General features: G+C 42.1%; 1 protein-coding gene across 1 annotated transcript; it reads right to left on the bottom strand.

The window, feature by feature from the left end:
• On the bottom strand, positions 1–27,026 carry TXLNB (taxilin beta). Its single transcript, XM_009864928.1, has 9 exons — positions 26,624–27,026; positions 24,581–24,672; positions 20,632–20,802; positions 13,979–14,173; positions 12,600–12,719; positions 7,329–7,403; positions 3,070–3,162; positions 1,887–1,982; positions 1–792 (listed from the first exon to the last, which is right to left on the bottom strand). Exons 1-9 carry the CDS (start codon positions 27,024–27,026, stop codon positions 1–3), a joined length of 2,037 nt encoding a protein of 678 aa, XP_009863230.1.

The raw sequence follows: 27,026 nt of genomic DNA, 5'->3' as shown, positions 1-27,026 counted from the left end.
TCAATCCACTGCTTCCATGTCTGTGTCCGCTGTTTGCTCTGCGGACTGACCTTGGACAGACTGCTCTGCTGGGTCGTCCATACATTCTGCAGCTTTTGGTGGACTTTTCGTAGGCACTGGCATATTCCCAAGGGGAGTGGACATGTTTTGTGTGGGTGTTGACACATTTTCAGGGGTTGCTGGAGTGCTTTCAATGGGTTTTGGCATATTCCCAGTGGGTACCGGCATACTCTTGGGAGGTATTGGCGCACTTTCTGTGGGTGTTGGCACCCTTTCTGGGAGCGTGGGCATGCTTTTGGTGGACTTTGGCACGTTCTCGGTGGGCGTTGTCATATTTTCAGCCGGCGCTGGCATGTGTTCAGTGAGTGTTGGTGGTGTGCTCGTGCTGGGCTGTTGGCAGCAAATCCTGGCCTCTGACTGTAGGGTGAGAGGAGGGGGGAACTCTGGCACTAGGACAGGGTTATGTGTTTGAGTGTCACAGGTCTCTAGATTGCTGCTGTTGCTTGGGAGGGACTCCTCTGCCTTGTGGGACACCCTGAAAGCTTCAGCCAGCTCCTTCAGCATGGTCTCACCAGTAGTGTGCAGCTCAATGCTTGCCTGCTCAGAGGAGGAAGGGCTCGTATCAGCATCGTCTTCTTCTAAGATGCCATTTCCATTCAGCTCTTCAGGGAACTGTGCTTCCTTTATTTTTCTGTACAATTCATTCCTCTCTTCCTGCAGAGCCCGGCAAAGGTTCTCTAACCTCTGGATTTTCAGCACAAAGCACTCGTATTCCTTGGACCTCATGGCTTTCTGCAGTCAAAGACATCAGAGAAAAAGGCAGATTGAGTTTGGGTGCTTCCAATTCGTTAGTAGAACTGGCAGTTAGGAAATAATTTGAAAGCTAGGCAGCCCTCACAGAACTCTAACAGGTAGCTGGCTTTCACCAACTGCTCTACAATAATTATGTTCTTTAGTACTGAAGCTTCAAGAGGAAATTCACCCCCCGTTACTGCAGTGTATTAGCATTACCAATACAGATTCAGGTTGATTTCACTCAGAACTGCACAAATACCTGTTGATGATATGTAGAGGTGGAAAACCATAATGGATATCGGTACATACAAGCATCCAAAAGCCTATCTGGACTTCTGGTGGGTGTGGGTGTGAATTCTGGGGAAAACAAACTGTATTGTATTTTTTGTTTATATTGCGTCTAGGTTCTGTGAAAGCAGCCCGTGTCGGAACATTTTCTTGCTTCTATACCCAGCAAAGAGACAAGAGATACAGAAACCTGTAGAAATAGCAATAATACAGAGCTACAAAGATAATCAGAAAGACCTGGTCCAAGTTCAGTGTAAGTTTAGGGTGAAACTTCAGACAGCCTCTTATCTTATTTGAACGAGTTCCAACGTGCTTACAAATTTCCTCTGTAATGCTCCTGTGACAGCCTATTTAAAACTGTGGTGAGCTGCAGTACTTGCTTTTGGCTCTCAGAGTTTGCCTACACAGGAAGTTAATGAAAGGCGTGAATTTAAAGTTCATTAGCTAGAGCACATTAATTCCCTGGGTGGATGCTGTTATGCAGAAAGAAAGTGAACTAATGCCAGTTTGCTTCTGTGAGAGAGCATTAACAATTGCACAGTTTTAGGGCACTTAAAATTCACAGTTACATAATCCAGTTTCTCGTGGATGTAATGAATGTCTCTGCACAATCTACAAGTCACAGCAGTTGGGATGGTCTTTTTCTTTAAAGACATCTAATTATCAAGGTAGCTTGAAAAAAAGGCCCTTAGATTCAAGAACAAATTTTTCATTGACTTGTGGTGGTTTCAGGTCATCTCATCTCCTAGTTAAAGCTTTATGTGGGGAAAGAGGTACATGCTGAGAAGACAAAGACTGCTCACCTCTTCAATCATGTCAAGTAGTGCTCTGTTACAGTTCTCAAACCTGGATTTCCATGTAGCAGTATCCTTTTCTAGCTTCTTCATTTTCTTTGTCATCTATAGAAGTAGGAAGAAAAGCTGAATCACAACAGGAATTATATGCTGCAAATGAAATTAGGGCAGATCTTTGGCTATACTCATAACTCTGCTACCGGCAGTACCAGTGGTGGTACTAAGTAACAATTTCTGATAAGGGATGAATTTAGTTTTAAGTAGTTGCTGTATAACTTTCAGGCTCCAGTCTGCAATCCTAAAGTTGATTATGTAGTTAAAAGCACAGCCAACTCCCAGAGTACAAAACCAAAAGGCAAAGAAAAGGTGGCATTATTCTGTTTGTTTCTTTACCAGACCACAGCGTTCGATTGCTGGGAAGTTAAAGGGTTTATGTCTTGTGAGCCAGCTCTGCCAAGGAAGTTCCCTCTGGATTAGTCACCTCTGTACTACTTCAGAACACACCACTATCTAAATAGCACCATATTTCCCTTTGGTTTTCTGCACACTGAAGTCTCTGTGAAGACCATTGGAGTTTTCTGGATCAGGGCACCAGGATTTTGAGTTCTGGTGGCAGAGCAGAGCATAACTGTTTTGTTGTAAAGGTGGGTACATGTCAGTGTGTTTGTTTTTTCACTCCCATTCATTAAAGGACATAAGTAAACCAGTTGCAAGGAAACAGTCATTTGGGCTTAATTCTGGGAAGGTGGTGGTGGGCTTTGGCTTTGTTTACACACTCCAGTGGAAAGATGTGCAGCCTGTGTCAACATTTCTGTACCAATGTCAGTCACCCAGGAGGCTCTGGGCACTCCTGGAGACATGGGCTGACAAGTGCAGCTCCAGACTCTCCCTTTGGTATCTCTGAGAGATCTGTATCCAACCACCACATTAGGTTTTAGGTAAAATGTTTATTTTTCCAGGAAATTTCAGTTTTAGCTGAAAGGGAGAGTGAAATGCTCAGCTTGCAGTGCTGAAGTCTAAACTGCTGTCAATCATGCCTGAGTGTGCCCCAGATCTTACTTGGGTGTTGATGAGATTGTTCTCCAAAACATGCAGAAATGGTCCCATCCCAGATAAAATTACTGCAGTAAGAAATATCAACATCTAAAAGGAAAGTCTCAAGCACAGAATTCAGGTATGAGCCACTACTCACCTTCTCCATCTCCTGTTTGAATGTGGCAAACACTTCATTGCTTTTGGTCAATGTTTTCTGAAATTCTTCAAACCTTTCAGAGTAGAGAGTTATCTGCATTAACAGAGAAAGAAAAAAAAAAAGAAAAAAAAAACACAGTAATTTCAGAGTCTCCAGGATGGTGAACTTCTACTTTGGTAGAAGATAATAAAATAATTATTGTGTTTGCATAAGGAAATTAGCTTCTGTTTGGAGACCAACGAAACACAAACATCAGGGAACTGAAACTCTCTGCATCTTTTTAAACTATTATGATTCCTGTGTTACAGAAAGGTAAACTGAGGAAGAATAGAAAGACTCAGGCCAGTGATTTTAAAAAGTAAAGGCAGAGAAAATAATCCCCAGTCAGCCTCTTGTGCCAGTTTCACTTTACTTCATGAAGCAGAGCAGAAGAAAGATCTGTTGCAATGTGCCAGCATTTAACAGTATTAGGGCTCCGTATTTTGTTATCAGTTTACACCTCGTAGCCACGTGAAAGTTCATCTGTGACTGTATTTCACCAGAATTTTTATATCTATAATCTGTGGATGTTCTGGCAGAGGGAGGAAAGAAGGAAAAAAAAAAACTTCTGAAGATCTGAGGTTAGTTTTTCCTGCTTTTCCTGTTTTTTCTGTTGTTTTCTGCTTTCCTCGTTTTTCTGTTTGGGGAAACAGGGGGTGTTTTGTTTTGTTTTGTTTCTTTCTAGATTAGAAAAGCACTTGTAAAGCTCAAAATTAATGAAGGATGCTGTATAGCTAAAGCATGATTATCTGCTCTTTAGAAAAGAAGACCAGCTCGAACTCCTTCACTTCATTCTGGTGCCAAACCACCCCCAGCAGTCTTTAGGTGATTGGACATTTCATCTGTCCAGCCTGACAGCTCTGGTTAGAAAAAGAACGATTAGTGTAACATGCACTGGCTGAGGCGGTGTGGGTGCAGAGCAATGGGGAGTTCAAGAGCAGGCTGGAGTATTTTGGTGCCTGGCTGGAGCCTGGCTGCCTCCTCCACACCGTTGGGGAGCTGGCTAAGTGATGAGCTTGGAGCTTTTATTTTGTGTGGTGCCAGCCAACACACACCCTCCTCTTACACTGTTCTTTAGTTACTGAGGAAAAAGAGTTTTAGAAGATGTTGCTAATAGCAGAGTGGGTTTAATTCTGGTTTTGAAACCATATGTTTTGTTTCACGTTCATTCCGGCCAGTGGGTATGATGACCCTTGTTGTGACCATAATTGCAGTGTGCTCTGGATGTGCCCAAGTTAAGTTTAAAGTAGGTAGTCAGGATCTTGGTGGCTGTGAATATAGCACTGGCTGCAGCCCCTCCCCACCAAGCTGGGTGAAGGCATGGGAGGTTAATCCGTGCAGAGCCCCTGTGGTGCCAATATCAGAGCTAGCTGACATGAAGCTTGCATGTGTGTACTTATACTGAGCTGTAGCCAGAGGAGTGACCTACACACAAACAGAAATGCAGAAGGATTTGTTTTAGCAGCCCAAGTGACACAGTGTAAGTGGGACACTGATACCAGGTGAGACACTTAGAATAGATGTCATGGCTTTAAGGTGAAATGCCTGAGCATCCTAAAGGCAGATGAGGGAGCAGAGGTGGGAGCCAGAAAAACTAGACTACAGCTGTTGCCCTAAAAAACCTCACCTCAATTCTCTGCCTCTGCTTTTCCCTTCCAAACTTTGTCTATTGTTTATTTAGATTAAAAACTCTTCTGGTTTGAGCAGAGCAAGCTCTGATCTCTGGGCAGCACCCTAGCACCAAGAGTAGTTTCTGCAATTTAAATTTGAATAATAAACGAATGTTTTCATAGTGACTGGGAACAGTCTGAGAGAGCTGTCTCTCGCTAGGAGCACGCACTCGTGCTCCTTGGTTAGGGAGGTGATGACCCCCCTCGCTGCTGCCCACTTCCCCCCCAGCACCCCTGACAGCATGGGCAGGGAGAGCAGAGGCAGCCTGAAGCTAAAAAATCCCACTAAGCAGGATGCCTGGGGAGCACAGGCAGCATCCTGGGAAGCAGCAGTGTGTTCACTCAGCTGGTGCCTGATCCCTGTCACCATCTGGAGGGCAGATTTGGCCATCTCAGGCACACTGTGCCACCCAGAGACAGGCAGGCATGAGGCTGATATCCTCTCATTTCTTCTAGCTCAAGGAAGCTGTGAGTGTTGATGACCTCCTCCAAAATGGAGTGGTATCTCTCTCACTATAGCCGGCAGTGAGGGCTATATTACGGCTTCTGACCAATGTCTTCTCATAATTTCCATGCACCTCTTCCTCTGTTAATATTTCCTGTTTTGTGCTGTTTGCATTGAGGAGCTCTTTATGCTCTTCCTGTTCTACGCTTGCACACCACCTTGCACTATGGCATCTGGTCCATGAGGGAGGCCCTTCAGTGCTACCGTGCTGGAAATAATTAATAACAGTAATGGTGTTATTATTTCCAGTAATTCCAAATGGAGGCTGCCATGTAAGAGACAGAGCTCTCACACTTAGCAGAACACCTAACTGCGTATTTCATTTTAGTGAGTGAATCACTTAAGTTTCATCTACATGAGTCTGCAAGGGGTACATGTATAATCAATGCTTTTGCAGACTTGTTTGACTGGATTGTTCTGAAAACAATTTTAGTGTTTCAAATGTATGCTTAATATATTCTCACTTTTATCAATACCCTCATTTTCATTAAACTGGCTACAGAGATCTGTAGTTTTGCCTGCATGCAAAACTCTTTCTGATTGAACATAAAAGTTTAATTAAAACCATTCTGAGAAAATTTGGAGAAGTTTTGGAGTCAGGACAGACTCAGCTGGAGGCCTTTGAGGTTTGATTGCAGAACCTGTCAAACTGGTGTCAGCAGCAGTTTATGTGATGTTCTTCAGTGCGCTACCAGCTTTTCTTAGCCTTTGAAAGAGCACGTGAAACACCAAACCTCTCTTAGCATATCTCTAGGTTATCAGTTTAATGCTAGCCCTTTCTGACTGGTCAACAGGCAGAAATTAGACCATCTATGAGGATAGAGCTGGAACAATTTACCAGCCCAATTAACCATGAGCTAGGTCTAGGAGGGGGCTTCCTGATGGGTGAACAGATGGGCAGCTGCAGAGGCGCTGAAGGACTGACACCTCCCCCAGAGCCTCTGCTGAGGGGACAGAAAGGTCAAAGAAAAAAATCTACATGACTGTTTCTGTAAGTCTAGGAAAATCTACTGGTTCTTTTTAATGTGAAAGCCCACTGTGTCATCTAGTGTTCTCACTTGTATTCAGGATTGATTACTGCGTTGCTCTCAAAGTGTAGTATATACTGTCTATTTCTTGGTTTTACTGCCTTTCACTCCAGCCTGACTCTTAGTGTAATTTTGGCCAGTATTTTTATTTTATTGTGTATTTCAAATTCCAGCTGAACACTGAAATTCTACAGGCCCCTTTGTATAAAACCTTAGTAGGCAGAATTCCTGCTAAAGTTAATAAAAATGCTGCCTTCACAACCCAGTCCAGAAAAGCACCTGAGCACATCAGCTCATTTGATGTACATGTTTGATGATATCTACATATTCCAGTACTTTGCTGGATTAGAAATCTGTCTGAACAGTAGGCGAATAATCAAGTCAAGGCACAGGCTGTTATCTGGTTGAGTACTGTTAACCATCATAAACCACAGCATCAATGGAATGGTTTGGATCAGAAGGGACCTTTAAAGATCATTTAGTCCAATCCACCTGCCATGAGCAGGTACATCTTCCACTAGACCAGATTGGTCACAGCTCCATCCAACCTGCCTTGAACACTTCCAGGGAGGGGATATCCACAACTTCTCTGAGCAACCTGTTCCAATGTCTTGCTACCCTCATAGAAAAGAATTTCTTCCTTGTATCTAATTTAAATCTACCCTCTTTTAATTTAAAAACAATACCCCTTGTCCTTTCACTACAGATCTTGGCAAAAAGTCTCTCTCCATCTTTACCATAACCCCCTTTAAATAGTGGGAGGCTGCTGTAAGGTGTCCCCAGAGCCTTCTCCAGACTAAAAAACCCACAGGCCATAATACGATTTGCAGTACGGGTACTACCTTACAACTGGCTTGAAAATAACCTGTTTCCTTTGCAATAGTCTATGGGATGCAGAATGAGGCGAGAAGGAATACACAGAGAGTAGTTTGGATACTTTACCTGGAACATGCCTCATGTGTTAAAAACTGGGAAACAAAGGCACGCACAACCATGCAATCACCTCTCCTACGTCACCTGTGCCTGCAGGACAGTCTCTTGCTCCTTTAACATTTTGGCCTGGAGCTTCCATTCTGCAGCTTGGTTCAGGAGCTGTGTTTTGGGAAACAGAGAGAAAATTGTTAGATCCTTGAATTTTCAGTTGGAAATCCTCCTCCAGTTACCTATGCTTCTGTTGCTGCTACCTTGGTAAGGCGTGATCTAGGTTTCAGATCAATGTGCTATTCTCTGACATGGGACAGGCATATATGAATATGAGTTCAAAACCTACTTGGAATGAAGTGTGTAGTACAGTGAGCTCTAAAAAACTGTGATATTTAACTGTATCATCATCAGACTTCCAGAGAGCGGTTACAAGTCTTTGACACTTTTGTTTCAGCACTTCTCTGGCCAAATTCCTGCACACCAGGGAATGGCAAATTACCTTTTGCATTAATGATCAGGACTTTGCATACAGGTTTGGTCACAGTCAGGCGTGCCTTGAAAAATCTGCGCACTTTCAGAAAGTGAATGCATCATAAATGTCATGCATTTACTGGTGTCTGTTATCTTCAGGCTCCATTTGCATTGACATGCCATCAGGGAATCCCAGCTCAGCGTGATAAGTGCCTCACTTAGATCAAGAGGCAGCCCAGCAAGAGCCTGATTGCAGTTTCTTCCCTGGCTGCTCCTGGGAAGATGTGATTCCCTACTTCAGCGTATTTGGCAAAATTAAGTTCTGACGTGTAGGCTGCAGATAGGAGGGTCGGTCGAGGCTGAATGAATTATAGGAATGAGGTGTACAGAGACTTTTCCAGGCTGCAGTTCTGAGTCAGCACTTCCAAAGTGTGTAGTGATATTGTAGCAATTGGTTTAATCTGAAAGCAAGAAACATTTACTAAGTTTTAAAGAAATGTGCCTATCGCCTACCAAAAATTTATAAAGTGTTTTACTGGTTAGGCCAAATATATTTCAGAAAAAGAATGCTAATGATAGCTTGAGAATTTACTTATAAATAATTTAGTTTACCACAGGATTTTTTTTCTGTTGGATTAAATTGTACTGTTTAAAATAACACAGTGGGTCTCTGGAAATATGTTGAAAATAGAAGTTCTATGTAAGTCCATAGGTCCAACTCTCATACTGCAAGTGAAAGGTGAGTAGAACGACATGCATAAAATGTATTTGATCCCTAGTAAAAGCTTTTATTCTAACCATTTTATTGGAAATAACACATGTAAACTACTTGAACGCAGCCCGGCAGAAGTGCTGAGCACGTACCCTACAAATGCTGACTGAACAACATAATGAATTCCCTCTCTGCCTCTAACTATTTGTGTCACAAAGGCTATCTGAATTAGTCTTGTTTCCCATATATACATACATATTAGCTCTAGAAAATTATTTCTCCATCAATCTGGCCTTTTGGTTTGGACCCTCTGGGTTTTTACCATCTACAGTTTCCTAGACAAGAACGTTTCAAAGCTCAAGTATGCACTGCATGAAGAAATGCTGTGTTCTGTTTATTTTATATCTGCCTCTTAATATTTATTTTGAGTATTTAATTTGATGTTTGGTTCAGTGGAAATAAGTTGAATTCTTGCGTTTAGATCTCGTTGAACAAAATTTCAAATAGGTTGTGTCATAGCGAGTTAAAAGAGATGGTAAGAGTAGGCCCAGGTTAAATGAGCTTCACTTCATACATTTGTTTTCCTGGGAGAGGGCATGTTTTACACACATACAAACAATTATTTTTTTAAAAGTTTGGATGAAATTTTGATTGTTAATTTTCACATTTCTTTGATATTTACTTGTTTGGTGTTTTTTGAGTGTGGTTTTTTTTCAGGAGTTTTAGGGTGTCTGGTTTGAGTGTTTTTATTAAAAGTGATTTGAAAACCTTGAGAGCTACCCAGTCTATAGGCTAGTCATCACTTCCAAGAACTGAGCTTTTATCTGTATTGCTTAAGTGTCAGCCAGTGTGCCTGGGATAATGAAAAGGTCCCACCTCCCACACCATGTCTTCTGTCAAAAGGTGGACAGAGAAGGCAAAGAAAAGTTTCTTCTTTTGCCTGTTAATGAAATCCTTTCTGCTCTCCTATTGGCCCGCATAGTCCAAGAGTTAATAAACTCTTCTGTAAGGCAAGCAAGCCACAGAGAGGCTTGCTCAAATTAGCACACGCTTTTAGGCAGCCTGAGGTCATCTACAAACACCAAGCTGGGAGAAAATGAATCAGAAGAACTGATACATTTATTAATAGGCTATGAAGTGGTAACAAGGAGGCTGAAGTATAAAGAAATGAATAAATATTGCATGTGGTGTTTACAAAGCAGCACTTCAGTGAAGTGTGGTGATGTTATACTATATTATTAGAGCTGTGATAGCTGCTGGAGGCCCAGACAGTCACATCATGCTCAGGATGAAAAAAGCCAGTCCCTAAGAACATTCATTCCTATTTAATGACATGAATCTAGGTATTGGCTTAATGAAAATTAAGTTTCCCTTTTCACTGCCAGGCTCTGCAAATTCCAATTATGTAGAAATCTGATCGATACCTTCCAGTTATATACTTGAAAGCCACAGAGGCTTTAAACTGCAATTAATTGCATATCAAAGTTTGTATTACAAGTTCTAAAAATGTATGGTATAGGGAGAAAGTCCATGTAGTGCTGACCAGTTGTGGGTTGATAGTAAAATTGCATCTTTAGGTAAAGCTAACCCTTTGGGAAGGCCACACAGTACGAACCATCACCCCTTACACAGGGAAACACATTCTTAGTTTCATGTTGAAGGGAACTGTGCAAGCAATGAGATTACAGGCCCATTGAGATGTGATGTGCAGAGGCTGCAGGAGGGGACATCTTTCCTTGTCTGAGATAAAGAAGTTTTGTATGGGGGCAAAGACTTCTATACAGAAAAACTGCATAGGAAGACATCAAAGTGAGCCTTCAGGGAGTAGTCAAAGAGGTAAAAGAATACAAAAAAAACCCCATTTCAAGACATTTTCAAAATCCTGCAGCAAAAGTCATGCACAGAGATGCAGAAAAATGGTATGGAGAGAATTGGTACATAGTTCTGAAAGCCTTTCTCTCAAATGACAGGGTGCTGAAGTGCAGTAAGGCTCTGATTATGCACATTACTGAGCTGGAGGAAGATACGGCTAAAGGAGAGGACTCCATCAAAATTATCTTGATTTCATATGTACATATATATACACATTACTCCCACAGGCACTAGTACAATATAGCTGGGTGGGTGGGACTAAGTGCTCAGCAATATGACTGAGGTGGGAGACGAGTGTAGGCCAGCTCTCTGGGTGCTGGGCTACCTGTGATGGATCATGACATGCTAATCATGTTGTGACTCATCTCACAGCTTTTGGCCAGTCACTGATGTTCTTCAGCTAAATCTACATCGCTCTGAGGTGATGTCAGCCATCCATCACCAGCCTACCTCAAAGGCAGGGTTTTTAAGCATTAGTTTGGACAGTGTGAAAAATAAGTCTTTGTACACACTGCATATCATTAAACACCCACTGCTTAATGGCTTTGTAGCTTGTTTTTGAACCTGTTATTTCATAGATGCTAGCCCTACCTGCAGCAAAGCCACAAAGAAAATCTCCTGTGCCCAGATGTAGATGATGATGTCTTTTAGTGCTTTAAAAGAAAGAAAAATAACAAAACGGTGCATATGAATTCCAGAGAAAATGCACAAATATGATTTGGTTAGAAATAGGGCCAATCACAGACAACAGGCAGCCCCAAAACTCATGTTCTGTGAGGCACAGCAAGTAAGGTCATGGATATAAGGCTCTATACATCACTTTTCCACAGAGCCAATGCCCTGTCTTTCACTTTTTCCTTGTTTCTTTTTTTTTTTCAGTATCTGAAATCTGATATTCAGTAGCAAAACTCCCAGCGACTGCAGTGAAGTAAGCCCAAATTTGCTCTGTTATTGGAAGGAATTTCTTAGAAATGTTTCCTGGGGGTTTAATGTGCTAAGAATCAACTGTTGTGAATAAATTTTGGGCGTCAGGTTTACATAGGCCCCACAGTGAAAGGGAGGATTCGCCTAGATCACAGATTGCCATGCAGTGACATGCAAATGTTCACACAGAGAAGCCCCAACTCTTCTTGCCCCTCAATCTTTAGCTGGGAGTAAAGCTGAGAAGGAGTGGGTGCCCCAGCTGCACAATCAGTGCAAAGACAGGATAAATGCCCTCATAGGCACTTTTTGTTAAGTGCTTGCTGTGTTTCCCTTGTGCTCTATCCACAGCGCTTAGAACTCTGCATTTTCACCCATATTTTATTATACTTGGGCCATGCTTGTGCTAATTTATCTCTTCCTAGACACAGGGAAAGGATAAATATCCCCTCTTTTGAGCTCTATCATGTTGCTTCTGTGTTAGCTGGAGGACTGACGAGAACTAAATGTTACTTCCAGCTGATGAGAGCCTGTCACTCTCCATGAGGAGTCTCAGCTGCTGCCACTGCTGAGAAGAGGGACTAGGTGTCAGTGCTGAACTCTGATCCTTTGTACATGTTAGGATGACTGTGAAAATTCCAGGCAGCCTGTGAAAACTATTTTTCGTCTGACTGATTCGTGAAACACACAAGACCGGGGAGGGGTGCCCTCCTCTTGTCCCAGCTGTGCCTGTGGGGAACATCACACCTGGAGCTCCTCTTTCCTGTTCCACTGCTCCCGGTGTCCCCTCTGCCAGATAGGGAGGAATGGCAGATGAGGCTGCTGAACAAACACAGACCCTTCCTGCCTGAAAGAGGCACTGGCAGACCAATGTGGGGAGGGAAACCTCTGAAAAAGAGAAAGGGAAGCTCCACTGCAGCAAGCAGCTCTTGTGGCCTCCTCTGGTGGCAGAACCAGACCCACAGGAGGACACCTGGGAAGGTTCAGAGCCTGGGAGGCCTGCCTTCAGCCATCCTGTGTTCTCATCCTCCTTTCTGATTGTTTAAATGTGCTCATGTATCATGTGGGGAGATGGAGCATCAAATATTGGAGCCATTTGAAAATTAATGGCATCTCCCGCCCCAACGTCACGGTGAAGGAACTGTGCAGTAAAGCTTAGTTAGCTAGAGCAGCCTGTGCTCTAACCTACGGCTCTGCAGTTTGCTTCAAAACCTGTAAATGCCAACAAAAACAGCCTTTCAGAGGCTGTTCCTTTAGCATTGACAGTAGCAATAAAAATGTCTCCACTATTGTGTCCGAGCCTGGACCTGAAGAACAAACAGTGAAGTTGCATGCAGGGCTCATTTTGGTCTCCAGTTAGAAAAAAGACAGATTAAAAGGATAGGTACGTATTCCTTTTCTTTCTGATGTCGCTCCTCAGCTTCCTTCATCATTTCCTGAGACTGCTCCAACTTCGCATCCACCAGTTTCTGTTGAAGTTCTCTGTGCTTAAATATTTTATCAAGGTGCTGTAAGAAAATGAATTCTGCTAAGTGTGCAGGTTTAATTATGTACACAGACTTTCATGCTCATGCATGTACATTTATCTAACGGAACACTTATAAGACAAAAATATTGCCAAACAGGACAACTCCCAACCTACTGCAATTACTAAAAAACTGCAGCACTGATAAGAGCAAACTCTGCCAGAATTTGAAAGGGAAGTGAAACTTGTTTACATTATATATTTTGATTTATTATAAGAAAAAAAAAAAGCCTTAGCAACTTTGACAGTTCTATGGTCTCCGTATGAAGTCGGCAGTATAATCCAATATAACTGAAGATAATTAGAGGACATGTTATTTTTTTTTGATACATTGCAACTGCACTACGTGGGAGCATGTGCACAGCTCACACTGTCCTCTCTGTAAACAGAAGCCCCACACATGCTCTTTGCCCCAGCTGCAGATGCACAGCAATGGCTTGAGGGGTCTGGGTGAAAGTGCATGAGTGGGCATGTGGAGCAGTTCACACCAGATGAACCAGAGGCCTCCTTTATCCTGTAAAATATCTGGCTCCATGGTAACCTTCAGGATGTAAATGTTGCTGATAACCCTCTTCACTCATGATTCATTTAGATAAAACTCATAGATGCAAATACTCTGAATCCATCCCTATGCTTTACATTTTCATCTCACAGAAACCGTGGGACAGGAACGTACATTTCCTTCATTCAGCATAAGACTTTGTACACGAAGGAACAGACTTGGAAATGCGTGTATTTTATCAGGCGTTTCAGATTGTAGGGACAGATTACTTATGTTTTATTCAATATGATAATGTTGTCTAGTTGCACTGAGGCTCACAGTAAATGTATTTAGAAATGATAAAAAGACCCATTGTGGTATTTGTTAGTATTTGTCGTAAAATAAAAATGGTAGTTAGGGATTTTACTGGAATTTTTCTGCTGTGTGTCAAAATTTTCTGACCAACTCTGATGTTCACAGAATGAGTAATTTCCCATCTGTCTATTGTCTGCTAGATTTTATGGTGAGCATTGTGCCTGCAAAGAAGAATCTATTTCAATGAAAAGGGCTTCCTTTATCTTGGGTCTCAAGGAGGAAACAGGAGAGAGGTGCTGGGGGAGGTCCCTGGGGATTTGGGGGAGCTGTGAGTGGGCTGGGACAGGGGGCAGTTTAGTAGGCAGCTGCCCCCCCTTGCTGTTTGGGTGCCTTGGCCCCTCTCCCCACAGCAGGAAGGGAATTAGACTCCAGAGCACTGCTCTCACCTCTTCCCGCAGCTCATACTGGTCGATGATGCTCTTGAGCTTCTCTGCCAGCTCCGTGTTCTCCTGGCAGAGCTTCATGTTCCTCTCACTTTGCTGCTCAATCTGAGCCTGGATTTCACTCAGCGTGCCCTGGAAATGATTAGTTATTTCTTTCCTCTTCTCATCTTCCTCCCGTGCCCGCTGAATTGTTTCCTCCTGTTGTTAAATGGGAGAGAAGGCAGTCCTGTTAAGTAAGATGCATAATAAGTGGTTCCAGAAAGATACTATTTCAGAGTAGCGTAAGGCTTCCCTTTGAAGGATTATACGTGTTTGCATTCCTCTTTGGAGATTTTCTTGCTTTCATCTGCTCCAGCATTAGGCATGATTCTAAATTTACAGAGAAAATTACACAGCGGCCTTGAAAAAATTAGGGAACTAAGAATTTGCATTTATAAAGATGGATGTAGAGCAGAGTTTCAGATCAAAGCAAGCTGGAAAAGGGGACATACATGCACGTCTTGATTCATGATACTGCAGCACAGCTTTTGCTTTGGAAGAAGATACTTAGTGGAAGTAGTCAAAAGCTCTTTTATCAAAATTCTTTTTGATCTAATTAAAAAATCACCCTTGAAAATGCTTCCTTTTAACTAGGAATGGATTTTCATTTTTAAGAGAAATCCATCAGTTTCTGTAGAAACCCTCCCATTTCCTCAGTTTTCCTTCCCTAACATTTTAACTGACACCAGCATTTGCACTAATTTATTAGGCAGTGGAATCAAGGAGAGCTTGTGGGCCTTTTCTTACAGAACCAAAGCAGAGAATCAAAATTTCACTTGGAGAAAGATCAATGTATTTATTTTTTTTAAATTTTTTTTTACCAGCTGTTGAAATTCTGTTCTGACTTTGTTTATGCAAAAGATAGCGCAGAACGAATCTGGGTTCGTTGCTTTGGATCCAGAAATACGGACCATTTTTATTCATTTTACTCATTGGCTTCCAGGCCAGCATACCCTTCTGGGGATTGCGATCCTGAGATGCAGTGTCTAGGACCATATCTGCTGTAGTCACAGATCATGCCTGAATCACATCAAGAACGCACTCCACAGCGTGCAAATGGCATACTGTAATGAGGTTTCGACTAGCATAGTCATTTACATGAAAATATCTGATAACATTGCATATGGATATTTTCTATAAATATACTTCAGTAAAGGCTTAGCTGACTCCAACTCTCTAACACGCTCTAATTTGTGTCATAAAACGTGTTGGTTCAGGTGTTGATTTCAAATGGAGATGGGCAAATGACTTTGGATTCAGTACCTGGATTGGAAATGGAACACACACACACACACACACACACAATTTGCAGCAGCATGAAAGAGGAGCTCCCTAATATTTTTTTTTTAATTGGTGATAATGATTTTGAGTTAGCCTAAAATAATTTTCCTTGGCCAGAAATTGAGCTGTGTTCTGTATGTATTTAATTTTTGTTTAACTCCTTTTAGTATAATATTGAAACAGAAATGCTTCAAAGCAGAACTTTCTGCTACTCAAAAGGTGTTTGAAATCAACTAGTTCAGCATTCGCAAAACGAAACATTTAATTTTATATCTTACAAACAATGTAGTCCTTTTTATTTTTGTTCCAAACTCTGCCAAATTCAACTTCAATTTCTAGACAGTTTTGGCCAAGTCAGAACTAGATTTTACCTCTAATACACTTTTTAAAAAACTGCTCATGCCTCTTACTTCTCCGTTGTATAGGTGCAGCCCTGGTAGAAGAGTGACCAGGTGCAGAATGACAAACTGACCTTTCATGTCTGGAGTCCTATTTCTAAGGCTTCAAAGCATCCTTTGTCAAAAATACTTTATTGTTTTAATGGAGCGATGGTGTTGTAACATTTCACTGCTGTGATTTAAAGCTCTCTGGAGTAATAAATCCAACTGAATATAAAACAAAAAATTGGTAGATTTTGCGTATATCACATCAAACAGTTCTGTAATAAGGTGAAACAAGACATCCTGAGAGTAGCAATCATGCAAATGGAAAAAAAAAATTAAAAGATGTGTATGTTACTCAGAGGATCTTATTTTCCTTATTACCTTTTTTCTGAGGTAGAGTAATTGTACAGAGCACAGAGACAATATAAGGATTCATGGTTAAAGACACTGAGCCAGGAAGCATTTAGTTGCAGGGCACAGCATTTCTTTTCACCTCTTCTGCTTTGGAGAAAAAGATATTTGAGGAAGATATTTGCTTCGGGAGGGGAAGGCTGGGATGTGTCCCAAAGAGCTCCTTGGAGTCCCTTGCAAAATGGCAGTGATTTGTTAAACCTTTGAGATCCCAGTTACAGGTTAAGGGTGGGTGTAGGGTGGGAGGAGCTGGCTGAGAAGAAGGGGCCCTGTGTGGCTGTGACGCTGTGCAGAGACCCGCAGGCATCGCCTCTTCCCTATGCTGAGATATAAGCCTCTCTGTGCCCCACTGCTCTGTCGGGCCATGGAGGTAGCTGAGATGCCACCAGTGCCTAGATGATGCTAAGCTGCTACTCAGTCCCTAAAGTAACATGGTTTCCATCTCAGAGACTTCTAGGTGCTGCTAATAATACCTTGGGAATAGTGACGGGTCTTGGAGGTTGTGTGCTTTAAACCAAAGCTTTTACTAGCTATAAAAGACTGTGGCTGAGGCTACATCTGCACTGGAGCCAGGGAGGGGCTGGATGCCCGTGGTGACACCAGCAGAACCTTGCATCCCTGCCAGCTCTACTCCAGGGCTGTGGGGTTGGGTGCCCTTCTCCCAGCTCACTTGAGCAGGCACAGGCTGGCCAACCCCAGATCATCAGCATCACCCAGATTTTATTATCACAAGGCTACAGCCCCACATCTTTGCTTATACTTGTCCCTGTAACCTGAGAAAATGGACTTTTTCCCAATAGGTTCCTTAATTTTTTCCCATTTCAAGACCCCATGGTGTAAGATCCTCGAATTTTGCCCCAAACTGGAGGCTTAAAGACTGATTTCTGTTTTGTGTTTCTGCTATTGCAGATGAAGCAGCTGTGTGGAGTCCAAGACTCTTGGCTTGCTTGGTTGTAGGGGGCAGATCAGAGGGTGTCTGAGGTGGTGACTTCTCATCATTATCATGGTGAATTTGTAGCATGCAAAGCAAGCTTGGCTTTGTCAGCTGCTTCATTCCATGCTTATTTTAATAGTTTTAAATTAAGTATTCAGTTTCAGTGAGAAAAATAAAGCATTGTAAATTCTTTTTAAATTTCCTGTTGTGGAAGACGAAAGTCCAGCCATAAACCATTGTTCCCTTTTCTCTGCCCTTTCTTAATATTTGTGCTCCATATCTACTCTGTTAAAGATATATCCTTCTCTCTAACTGCAACACAGCTCTCACTTTCCTGTTTTACTTTAAAAAAATGTAGGAATGCGTTCAATAAAACCTCATAACATTAAGAATATTTTGCAGTTTGGGATTTATCACTGGAATGTGAGATAATTTGCAAACAGAAGGGCAAGATTGTCTCTGGTGTCCTCATGCCTCTTTGAGACGACTCAAGGAGACTATTTGTCTGCTGAAGTCATATCAGCCGAGGCGATAGGAGCGTGGATTCCTCATTTTCAATGAACAGTTCTCTTCATTCCCAGGCGCCATGGTCTGAGTCAGTTTGGAGCTGAGCCCATAATTGAAGCTGTTGGGTTTTGTGACATTTATATGAAAGTCACTGCTTAATGCCTGGTAGCAGGAAGGACAAGAGACATGAGATGTTCACGTCCCTACAAGATGCTAAGTAGCCACCAAGCTGTCAGATAATTGGCAGAACATGAACACCATGCAGAGAAATTAGTTGCCCTTGGTCTTAGCAAGAGCTACTCTCTATTGCAGTGGGAATGCATTCTGCTATTTCACGAACATTTATTCTGCTTTTCTTGGAGGGAGAATTAAACATCTGTTTTCTGCTGTGAAGTGTAACTGTAAGGAAATAATCTGAATAGCTGGGCTGTACAGAAGTCAGATTTGGAGGCCAGCATCCAATCCTAAATAGAATATTTTGTCCTCTGATCTGCCCTGTGGATTTTCAGCACGGCTCCGCATTGCATATTCATCATCACTTGGCTGCACTTATCTCCACTTAATGGGAATTCCACTCACCACATGAGTGAAGAAAACATTTACGTGATGCGATATGCGTATAATGCACCACATGGCAAGTCAGAGGAGGTTCAGAATCTGGACAGGCTAGGTTTCTCCTTTGCTATTGAAATGACACAATCTCCTACAGTTTTTATTTTCCACATTTAGGAACATAATCAGAACTGCTAATCCCAAGTGCTGAAAAATTATGAATCAGCTTCCCCGTCCTGCCAAAACCAAAATAAAAATTACTTAGCAGGAAATTTTAAAAATAACATTGGATGGATTCTCCTGTTTTGGGCCCGCTTAGAACAGTCATAGGCAAAACAAAATTGCACTCATTTAAATAAAGAGGAGATGAAATTCTGGAGATTCACAGATCTCCAGAAGCTAAAGTTTAATGACAAATATTCCAAGAACTATTTCCAAATTCTTAAAGAGACCAAACTGGATAAAGATATTGAATGCCTTTATTAATTTAATTCTCATTTGTTCTGTGAGTGTATTTTGCTTACTGACTTATTTAATTATTTTTTTTCACATTGATGGCACAGGAACCAGAGGAGAACTATTCTGGGTTATTTTAAAGGTCTCTGAATTCTGAGAAAAAAGTGGCCAAAATTTGAAAACTTCTTCCTGCTACTACATCAGCTCAGGTACCGGCTCACCTGGCATAGGTACAGGATAAAAATCAGAACTGAGACTGAAATTGATAGGTTTAATTAGGGGGCCTAGTCTCAAAATAAAACAGTCCAAAAAGTGGAAGGTTGTTGGAAAGAGACTTTTCTAAAAGTAAAGATGAAATGTTCAGTGGAGTATTTATATACAAAGAGAAAGGAAAAGCACCCTCTCTAGTAGTGAGGTTAATAAACATATGGTAGCTGGGAAATTTTGGAGGAATTCAACAAAACCTGTTCCAAATATGTTTTTCAAATATAATTAGTTTTTCTCTATACCCCAGTTTTCAGTGATTTGTTCCACTGATATGATTTGTTTGTTTAAGAAATCTCAGTTAAGTCTATGCAAAGCACTGTACACTGAACTCTTAAATCACTTTAAAGTTGGCTTGTATTTCTGTTGGAAAATTTTGCCCAAAGACAGTCTGGTAAATCAGTGTAGATCTATACTGAGATATAGCTCAGGTCTGGTGCAAATGATAGGCACAAATTTAATTGGCACTACCAGTTTTGCACTACTATAACTTAGCACACAGAGATTTGCTTCTAATTTTCCTAACTTTTAAACTGCTTTTGTCCTCTTAGTAGTGCACAGTTTGAGTGCACATGTGGCTGTTCCCCCTCCCAGCTATATTCTTACCAACATATAATGAAAAAGCTAGACCCTGAAGGCCCGCACCTAAGCTGCTGGAAATGAATGAAAATCCGTTACAGTTAATAGAGGTTATATCAGGTGAAATTCTTGCTGTTGACAATTCGTATGTGTAATTCTATACATGACTATATCTCCATAAAGAAGGATTTTGAACAGATCAAAGCAGAGGCTCTTTGTGTAATAATAACACCAGCATCACTAATATGTACTCGGGGAAAAAAAAAAAAAGGAAGACCATAGCAGAAATATACCTCTTGAATCTAAAATTTTTCAAGAAGCATAATCATATTATAAATTTTACATTTAAATGGTGTGATGCTCCAAGCAACAGGCGGACACGGCATATGGGTCCCAGCCTTTTGACAATCCTGAACATTTCCTTTTTGAAATTATTCTTGTAATTCAAAAGCCTTCCACAAACAGTGTTGGCATTCTTCCCTGTTTGAGGTTCGATGTCTTGGGGCAAATGTCCTGACTGACTAAGCCTCACAGGTCACTTGAAAATGCCTGAGTGCTCAGATTACAGGAAAACACCTGCCAGCCTCCTGTGAGTCCCCAGGAGCAAAGATGGTGTTCCTATTACTCTGCCCATGCAAATGCATTCACATCTGTAGCCTCAGGGACCTGGTCTGTCAGCACCACTGGCCTTCTCTGCACTGAGCTCCCTGAGGAGAGCTTACAGCTAACGTGGGCAAACTCAATGTCCAAAAGTGCCTCAAGACTAGAGCGTAAATATCACAGAATCACAGAATGTCAGGGGTTGGAAGGGACCTCAGAAGATCATCTAGTCCAGTCCCCCTGCCAGAGCAGGATCACCTACAGTAGGTCACACAGGAACGCGTCCAGGGGGGTTTTGAACGTCTCCAGAGAAGGAGACTCCACAACCTCCCTGGGCAGCCTGTGCCAGTGCTCTGTCACCCTCATAGTGAAAAAGTTTTTCCTAATATTTTTGTGGAACCTCCTGTGTTCCAGCTTGTACCCATTGTCCCTTGTCCTGTCATTGGACATCACTGCAAAGAGCCTGGCTCTGTCCTCCTGACACTCACCATTGACATATTTACAAACGCTAATTAGTTCACCCCTCAGCCTCCTCTTCTCCAAGCTAAAGAGACCCAGCTCCTCTTTGATTTGGTACTAGAGCAAGATGGGAAGGCACCAGCATCTCCTTCCTGCCTGCTGCCAGGTACCTTGATAAGGGCACCTCTCACCTTGAGGTTTTTGTTGTGCCTCTGGAGCTCCCGGCACAGGCTCTCGAGCTTGCTGCGAGCGAGGATGGCTCGGCTGTGCTCACTCTGCAGCTGGTCCTTCTCCTTGGTGAGCTGGGCCTGCCTCTTTTGCAGGTACTTGAGCTTTTTCTGCTCTGCACGATGTTCTTCAAGCTGGGTATAGAAAAAGGGATTAAAATGAAACAAAGAGGGGCAGGAAAGGAAAGAAATTGAGCTTTTTGGAGTTTGGGAAAGTCTTCATAGTTTTGAACCTTTTAGGAAGTTTTTTTAAACTTTTGTGTTGGGAGAGGAGCAAGTGATGTGGAGTGAGCCCCAAGCCTGCTTTCTGGAACAGTCCCAAGTGTGCTATAATGAGTGAACATAATTTTTAATACCCTAATCACACCACTTCATCCATTCAATTTTTTCTGTCTGCATTTCTCTGAAAGATAGCTGTGAGGGTCTAACTTTTCTTTCAACATTAGGAAATGGAGCAGCTGGTAGTGCTTTACGCGGTGATGTTTTCCCAGATCATGAGACAACGCGATAGCCGCTTATTCTGTTTTACAGCCTCCTGAGACAGAAGTGGCTTCCTAGATATCCAGGAACCTGTTGGAGAAAACAACAGCAACATAGGAGCTGGAGAACTGGGATGCTGTCTGTACGTGGGCTTTGCTTCTGACGGAGGAGGATGCTCTTCAGGGAAGAGTTCCCTGAAACGATATGTGGGCACCTCCTCTTGCTAGGCTCTTCTTGCTCATGGGTGCACATGGGAGCATCCATCTGCTGTGTTTCTGGAGGTCCAGTCATCAATGGGTGTTCACCAAAAGAGGTGACTCAAACCTCTTTGGGGCTTTTTGGCTCCATGTAATCACTGGACAGTCCCTGACATTCACTTGGGAACCTGCTGTGCCTGTGAGTGCGTGGTCCTGCCTTCCCTAGAGGTCTGGAAGGGAGGAGGATGTAGAGGCAGCAACTGAATTGCTAGTAGCAGTCCCTGAACAGACTGGTCATTTCTTCTGATAAATGCCTATTACTGCTTGTTTTGAAAAAAATTCCTCTACTGCAAATTAACACCACAAAAGTCATGTCAAAGAAGCATTTGACCTCTGAAGTGTTTAAAGATTTCAGCTCTTGATCCAACACACAGCAGCCCTTCTCACTATATTACATGGGCGCATACATTTTGAGATATTTCTGAAGTCCAGATGTTTTCCGGGTGAAAAAGCGCAGCACATGAGGTGCAATGTGCAAATTTTCATAACAGCAGTTGCTGTTAAGATCTTATAATATGGTACCACTAGTATTAATTATTAACCTCAGTGTGACCAGGAAAGTCTCTGACTGCAGGGGAATGATGTGCAGTTGAAACAAGACAGCCAACAGGCATCATGTTTTACACTTTCTCTGCCTAAGGATCTGTTTTCTGCAGATGTTCTTTAATTTGTCCTTACAGTACAGAGCTCTGTGTATTATCAATCAAATCACAACTAGGCATACTGCATGACAATGCAGTCACCAGCTTGGAGTATATTTACAGTTTATGCTTAACTTTCAGCATGTGCATTTTGCGTTTTTACCCCCACAGATCAGAATAGGGACTTTTGCATCTAATCAAGCTGCATCAGCTGAAATAGTTTTTTTCTGATACTGGAGGGAAAAAATAGCCTCTCTGTAATTAAGGCTGAGATTTCTTTTTTTAAAATAAGCTTGATTTTGGCCCCTTCCCTTCTAAAAACTCAAAAATTTGCTTTTTACTCCATATTTTGCATGCACAGTCTTTGTTCAGCAGTTAATGATTTGTCCAAATTTTAGCTGATTCACTAAAGCTGTGCTTGAGATTGGGGGCTTAGAATAAAATAGGTCTTAATTGTGATATGAGAAGAGTTCCAAATATTTTTTGTTCTTTTTTTCCATAAAAATGACTTGTGCTTGAAAGTTATATTTCAAAGTTCTCAGGAATGTATAAACATAGTGTTATTTTTGCACTGAAGAAGGGAATTCACTGGTAAATAAGAATGATGAAAAGGCCACCAATTATAATTTTTAAGATTATTCAAGTAAATATTAGCTAAAATGACTACAAAAAGAAGGAATTCTAATTTTGAGAATCTGACCTAGAGAGAGAAACTCTCAGTTTGGAGGAAAAAAATTTATCTTGGCCCCACTGCAGACAATAACAACAATCGTATTTATTTATTAGTGTATAGTTCTTGCACTCAGCACTTCTAAGATCCCCAGGACCTCTGAAAATAAACCAGTTGCAAGCAACGCTGCAGCAGCTGTTTGTAGGCAAAAGCTGAAGTAAAGCACAGTCTGTTTAACTAACCCTGACCACTCTGCCTACACCAGTAGAAGTGAATAAAATGTTCTCTGATGGCAAGCAGTGTGGCACAGCCTGTGTCCAAATGGCTGCGCTGCAGTGCCTCCCCACCCCTCCAGGCACAGCTTCCTTCACACCAGCCCGTGCTCTTCCCTGATTCCTTCCTTTTTCTGGTGTTCCTGTTGCCACAGGTTGCATCAGGGCATGTGCTAGCATAGCTCATAGCTGGGTAGCCGAGCACAGACAGCCCCTTAATCATGGAGTCGTAGAATCCTAGAATCATAGAACAGTTTTGGCTGGAAGAGACCTTCAAGATCATCGAGTCCAACCTTTTAAGCCACAGCCAGCAGCAGCCTTTGCTAATGTGGTTTAGGCCATGGTCAGCAACCAGCTGTACCTTCCCCTGAGCTGTGTTGCAACAAGGGTTTGTTGTGACCACACAGCTCACCAGGGCAGGGAGCTGATCTGCCTGGGAAAGAACACGGCAAAAGCAAAAAAAGTAGCCCAAAGTGCCTGATGATGAGTGAGCAGAGAGGGTGGTAACAATGACAATGCTACACTCCTCAGCCATGCTGAATTAGCAGTGTAAGGCTTTCTCCAACAAGCTTTTAGCTGTATTTTTTTGAATTATTTATTTCAGTGACATTGCACAGAGTATGAAAACTGAATTTATGTTTTAGCAGCTTTATCCCTCATGGCAATACAGCTCCTGTTCTATACAGGGCTTCAAGGATGTTTGAATGCAGTGGACGGTACCTCATAGAGGAAGAGGAAGACCTATTTCACTTAATCCATGGGCAAGAAGTCCCTTTAGGCACAAGCTAAACCATATATAGCCTGAGCCCAATTTATGAAATCAGAGAATTTTACATGAGAAAAAGAAAAACTGAACTTCATATTATGATGAGGCATGGACATAACTGTGCATAAAACCAGTGATAAAGTCAATTTTCTGCTTGGCACATTTTCTAGTACTCCAGAAACTGCAAATGTTGCAGCCTTTTCATTTGTAAAATTTCCACAGCTTATGGTCATAGAGTCCTTTAACTACTTCGAAGAAAATACTTGATCTGAAAACAACCTGCCTTAAGTGTAGAAAGAACAGAGTCAGGTAGGTGGTATTGTTACAGCGTTGACACTATGGTGGCAGGAGGTTTGACTTGCCATTTCATTGTATTGTGGATTCTCTCACACTCAGACTCAGTTCTCTATTTTCTGCTTCCTAACATTTTATACTAAGCCCTGTATTACTTTAACTTTGATTAAATAACTAATACATAATTTAAAGCAATAATTGCATACAGAAGTATGCAAAACTCCCTGCAAAAGGTGACGGCAGGAGCCAAGACACTAGTCTCCGTCATGGGTCAAGTTGGTAGATTTGCTTTTAAGTACAAATATTCTGCCTCATCGATTTCTTAAGTCCAGCTGGTTTTCCTCACTTTTATTTTTCTTCCCCCTTCTCACCCATAATTGAGTATTTGGCTCTGACAATTATTTTGGGTTTTACTTAACAGGACAGACATTACTACTACATAAGGTTTGACTGTTCCACATGGCATATACATATATTTTTTATATCTTCCGGTATAGTCAGTTTGCACAGAAAAAAGGCAATGCTGTACTAACCAGTTCAGCGTATTTCTTAAACAACAGGTCCAGTTTCTCTTCCGGAGTATTCAGCTTATTCAAGCTTTGCATCAGTAAGGTGGCTTCCTTCCCTTAAAAAAAAAAAAAAAAGTGGCAGATTTGATGTTAGAGATAGTTTGTAGTGTTATGAAATGAGTTGTTCTGTGGTTGTTGGATCTGTGAAAACTCAGGGAGAAATGAGGCATTTTGGAAAGAAGGGAATATATTTTGCTATGAATTTCTGGGTTTTTCTTCTCCCTGTAAGAACAAACATGCTTGAATTTTCCTCTATTTCAGAATTCAGTAATGTGCTGTCTTTTAGCAAAAGCATTGGCTGTGAAATGCTTTCGTCCTGTACAATCTGATTTTCATTTAATGTTCTTGCAGTGTGACTGGGTCATACATGCAGCACATTTGACTGAAATAAGACAGAAAGGGCCTGAACCCCAAAGGCTTAGAAACAAGATATCTTTGCAGATGAAAACTGATCAAAGATGCTGTACTCAGCTCCTGTGCTGCTCAACCCATACAAGACATATGGAAGATTAAGTTAGGTACAAAGACTACAGTGTGGATGGAAACAATCAGAGAGCAGCAGTTACTGTCAGCCAGGTCTGGTCTACATGATAGTGGTGTAAATCAGTTCCTTGACTAGGTGAAGAGCATATGGATACCAGAGACAACCTAATAACTATCTGGGCATGCATAGCTAAACCACTGCATAGCCATTTATGTATTGCTTCTCTTCTGATACCTCGTGGTATTAATTTCAGTCTTGAGTATCAGCTGGAGTTTCAACACCATTTGTTCTTCAAATATAAAATGTCCCTGGTATCCCTGGAGATAAGGATGACTGTGGTGCCAGGGGCTTGGCTGTGCTTTTCCAAACACTTCTCCTTCCCAAGGCTGTTCGAGCAAATTTGCTTTCTGCTTTTGGCTGGACTTTTTCAAGTCTAGTGCAGTCTGGGAGTACTGCCTGTGGAGAAAATCCACTATTTCAAACCAAGTTCTCTCTATGGCACCACCATAAATAAGTTGAAGAGGGCTAAAATCAAATCCTGGAGCAAAAAATCTTGCAAGTGCAACTGAAGAACTGTGCTTTGGTAGTGTTCTCACTGATCTTGGAGAGCTACCAATAACTGCACTAAAACCAAGGCAACAGAAATTGAAGAACCTTCTCCTGGGCATTCAAGGAATTTGGGAGAAAAAACAAACCCTGCTCTGTCCTGTACTTAGTTCCTTGTCTGTAAGAATGTCCTGCAGTGATTTTTCTATAGGCTGAATATGCGGTACGAGTTGAGTTCTCACGCAAAGGAGAGGCTTGAAAACTGGCGGGAGTCAAATGCAGAAAGGGAAATAAATTATATTTGGTAGACTGGGATGTAACTACATTGCTCTCTAGTGGCTGCCCAGCAAAAAGGACATACTTCACAAGAGCCCGCTGAGACTTCTTTCTTGCTCAACTAAGAGAGCCCTGCCGTGGCCAAAGTGCTCTCTAAGCACTCACTTAGAGATAATAAGCCTTTTTCATGTAGCTTCTGATGAATCCGGAGGTCTGCTAGATGAAAATAACCTGGGCATGACAGTGAATTTGTTCTGCAGATTCTCACGACACAGAGTAGCACCATCAGCACCATTACAACTGGAGAGAAGTCATACCAGAGGTAGCAGGGGAAGAAAAATTTGCTGAGCCACAAGCAAGAGGCCAGATTTTCCTTCGTCTAAGAAGCAACTTTGTGCAATGTGTTGTCAGACTCATAGCCTTGGCTAATTAGTCTGGGCGGCCCAATACTACACTAGAATTGTGTGATATAGTCCTAAGTTTTTGTCTTTTTGAAAGGACTAATATCTGATACAGCCTACATGTATCTCTTGGGTAATTGCTGAAAATAACTGTAAATTAGGGAAGAGTGATGCTGCAATTTTCAGTGGTAATTAGAGGTCCTTATCATCCACAGCAGAGGCTTAACATGGGAAATAGCAAGGACCAGGGAGGTTTTACTTCTGTTTGCAGAAGAGCTGTGTAAGTATATAAGTACTTGCCTAGTCCTTTCAGGATTTTCTTCTCCAGCTTTTGCTCCTTGCTGCCACTGGGCTCCTTTGCTCTGGAAGCATCCCCAGGAGCCAGCTTCTCTTTCTCACTCTCCTCATTTGCATCTTCATATTCTACATCCTCCACACCGCCGGCCTCTCCCTTCTCAGGCTTGTCTGTCCCTGTAGTGATGTTTTCCTTTTCCATCAGGCTTGCGGCAGACCCGTAGGTTTTAATAATGTCTTCCAGCTGCCGGCTCAGCTCCTCCGAGATGTCACACGTGGCTGCTTCGGGCTGGGCATGTGGTTGCTCCGCGGGGGCTGGAGCGGGGGGCTGCGAGCCGGGGGCTGCTTTGTCCCCACTCTGCCCCTGGATGTCCTGCCTGGGTGAAGTGGGAAACTGGTCGTTCTCCAT

This window comes from Apaloderma vittatum, unplaced genomic scaffold, assembly GCF_000703405.1.
Source record: "Apaloderma vittatum isolate BGI_N311 unplaced genomic scaffold, ASM70340v1 scaffold1940, whole genome shotgun sequence".
In the NCBI taxonomy this organism is placed as follows: Eukaryota; Metazoa; Chordata; class Aves; order Trogoniformes; family Trogonidae; genus Apaloderma; species Apaloderma vittatum.
The sequence above is the reverse complement of the archived record's forward strand: the minus strand, read 5'-3'. Positions and strand labels throughout refer to the sequence as shown.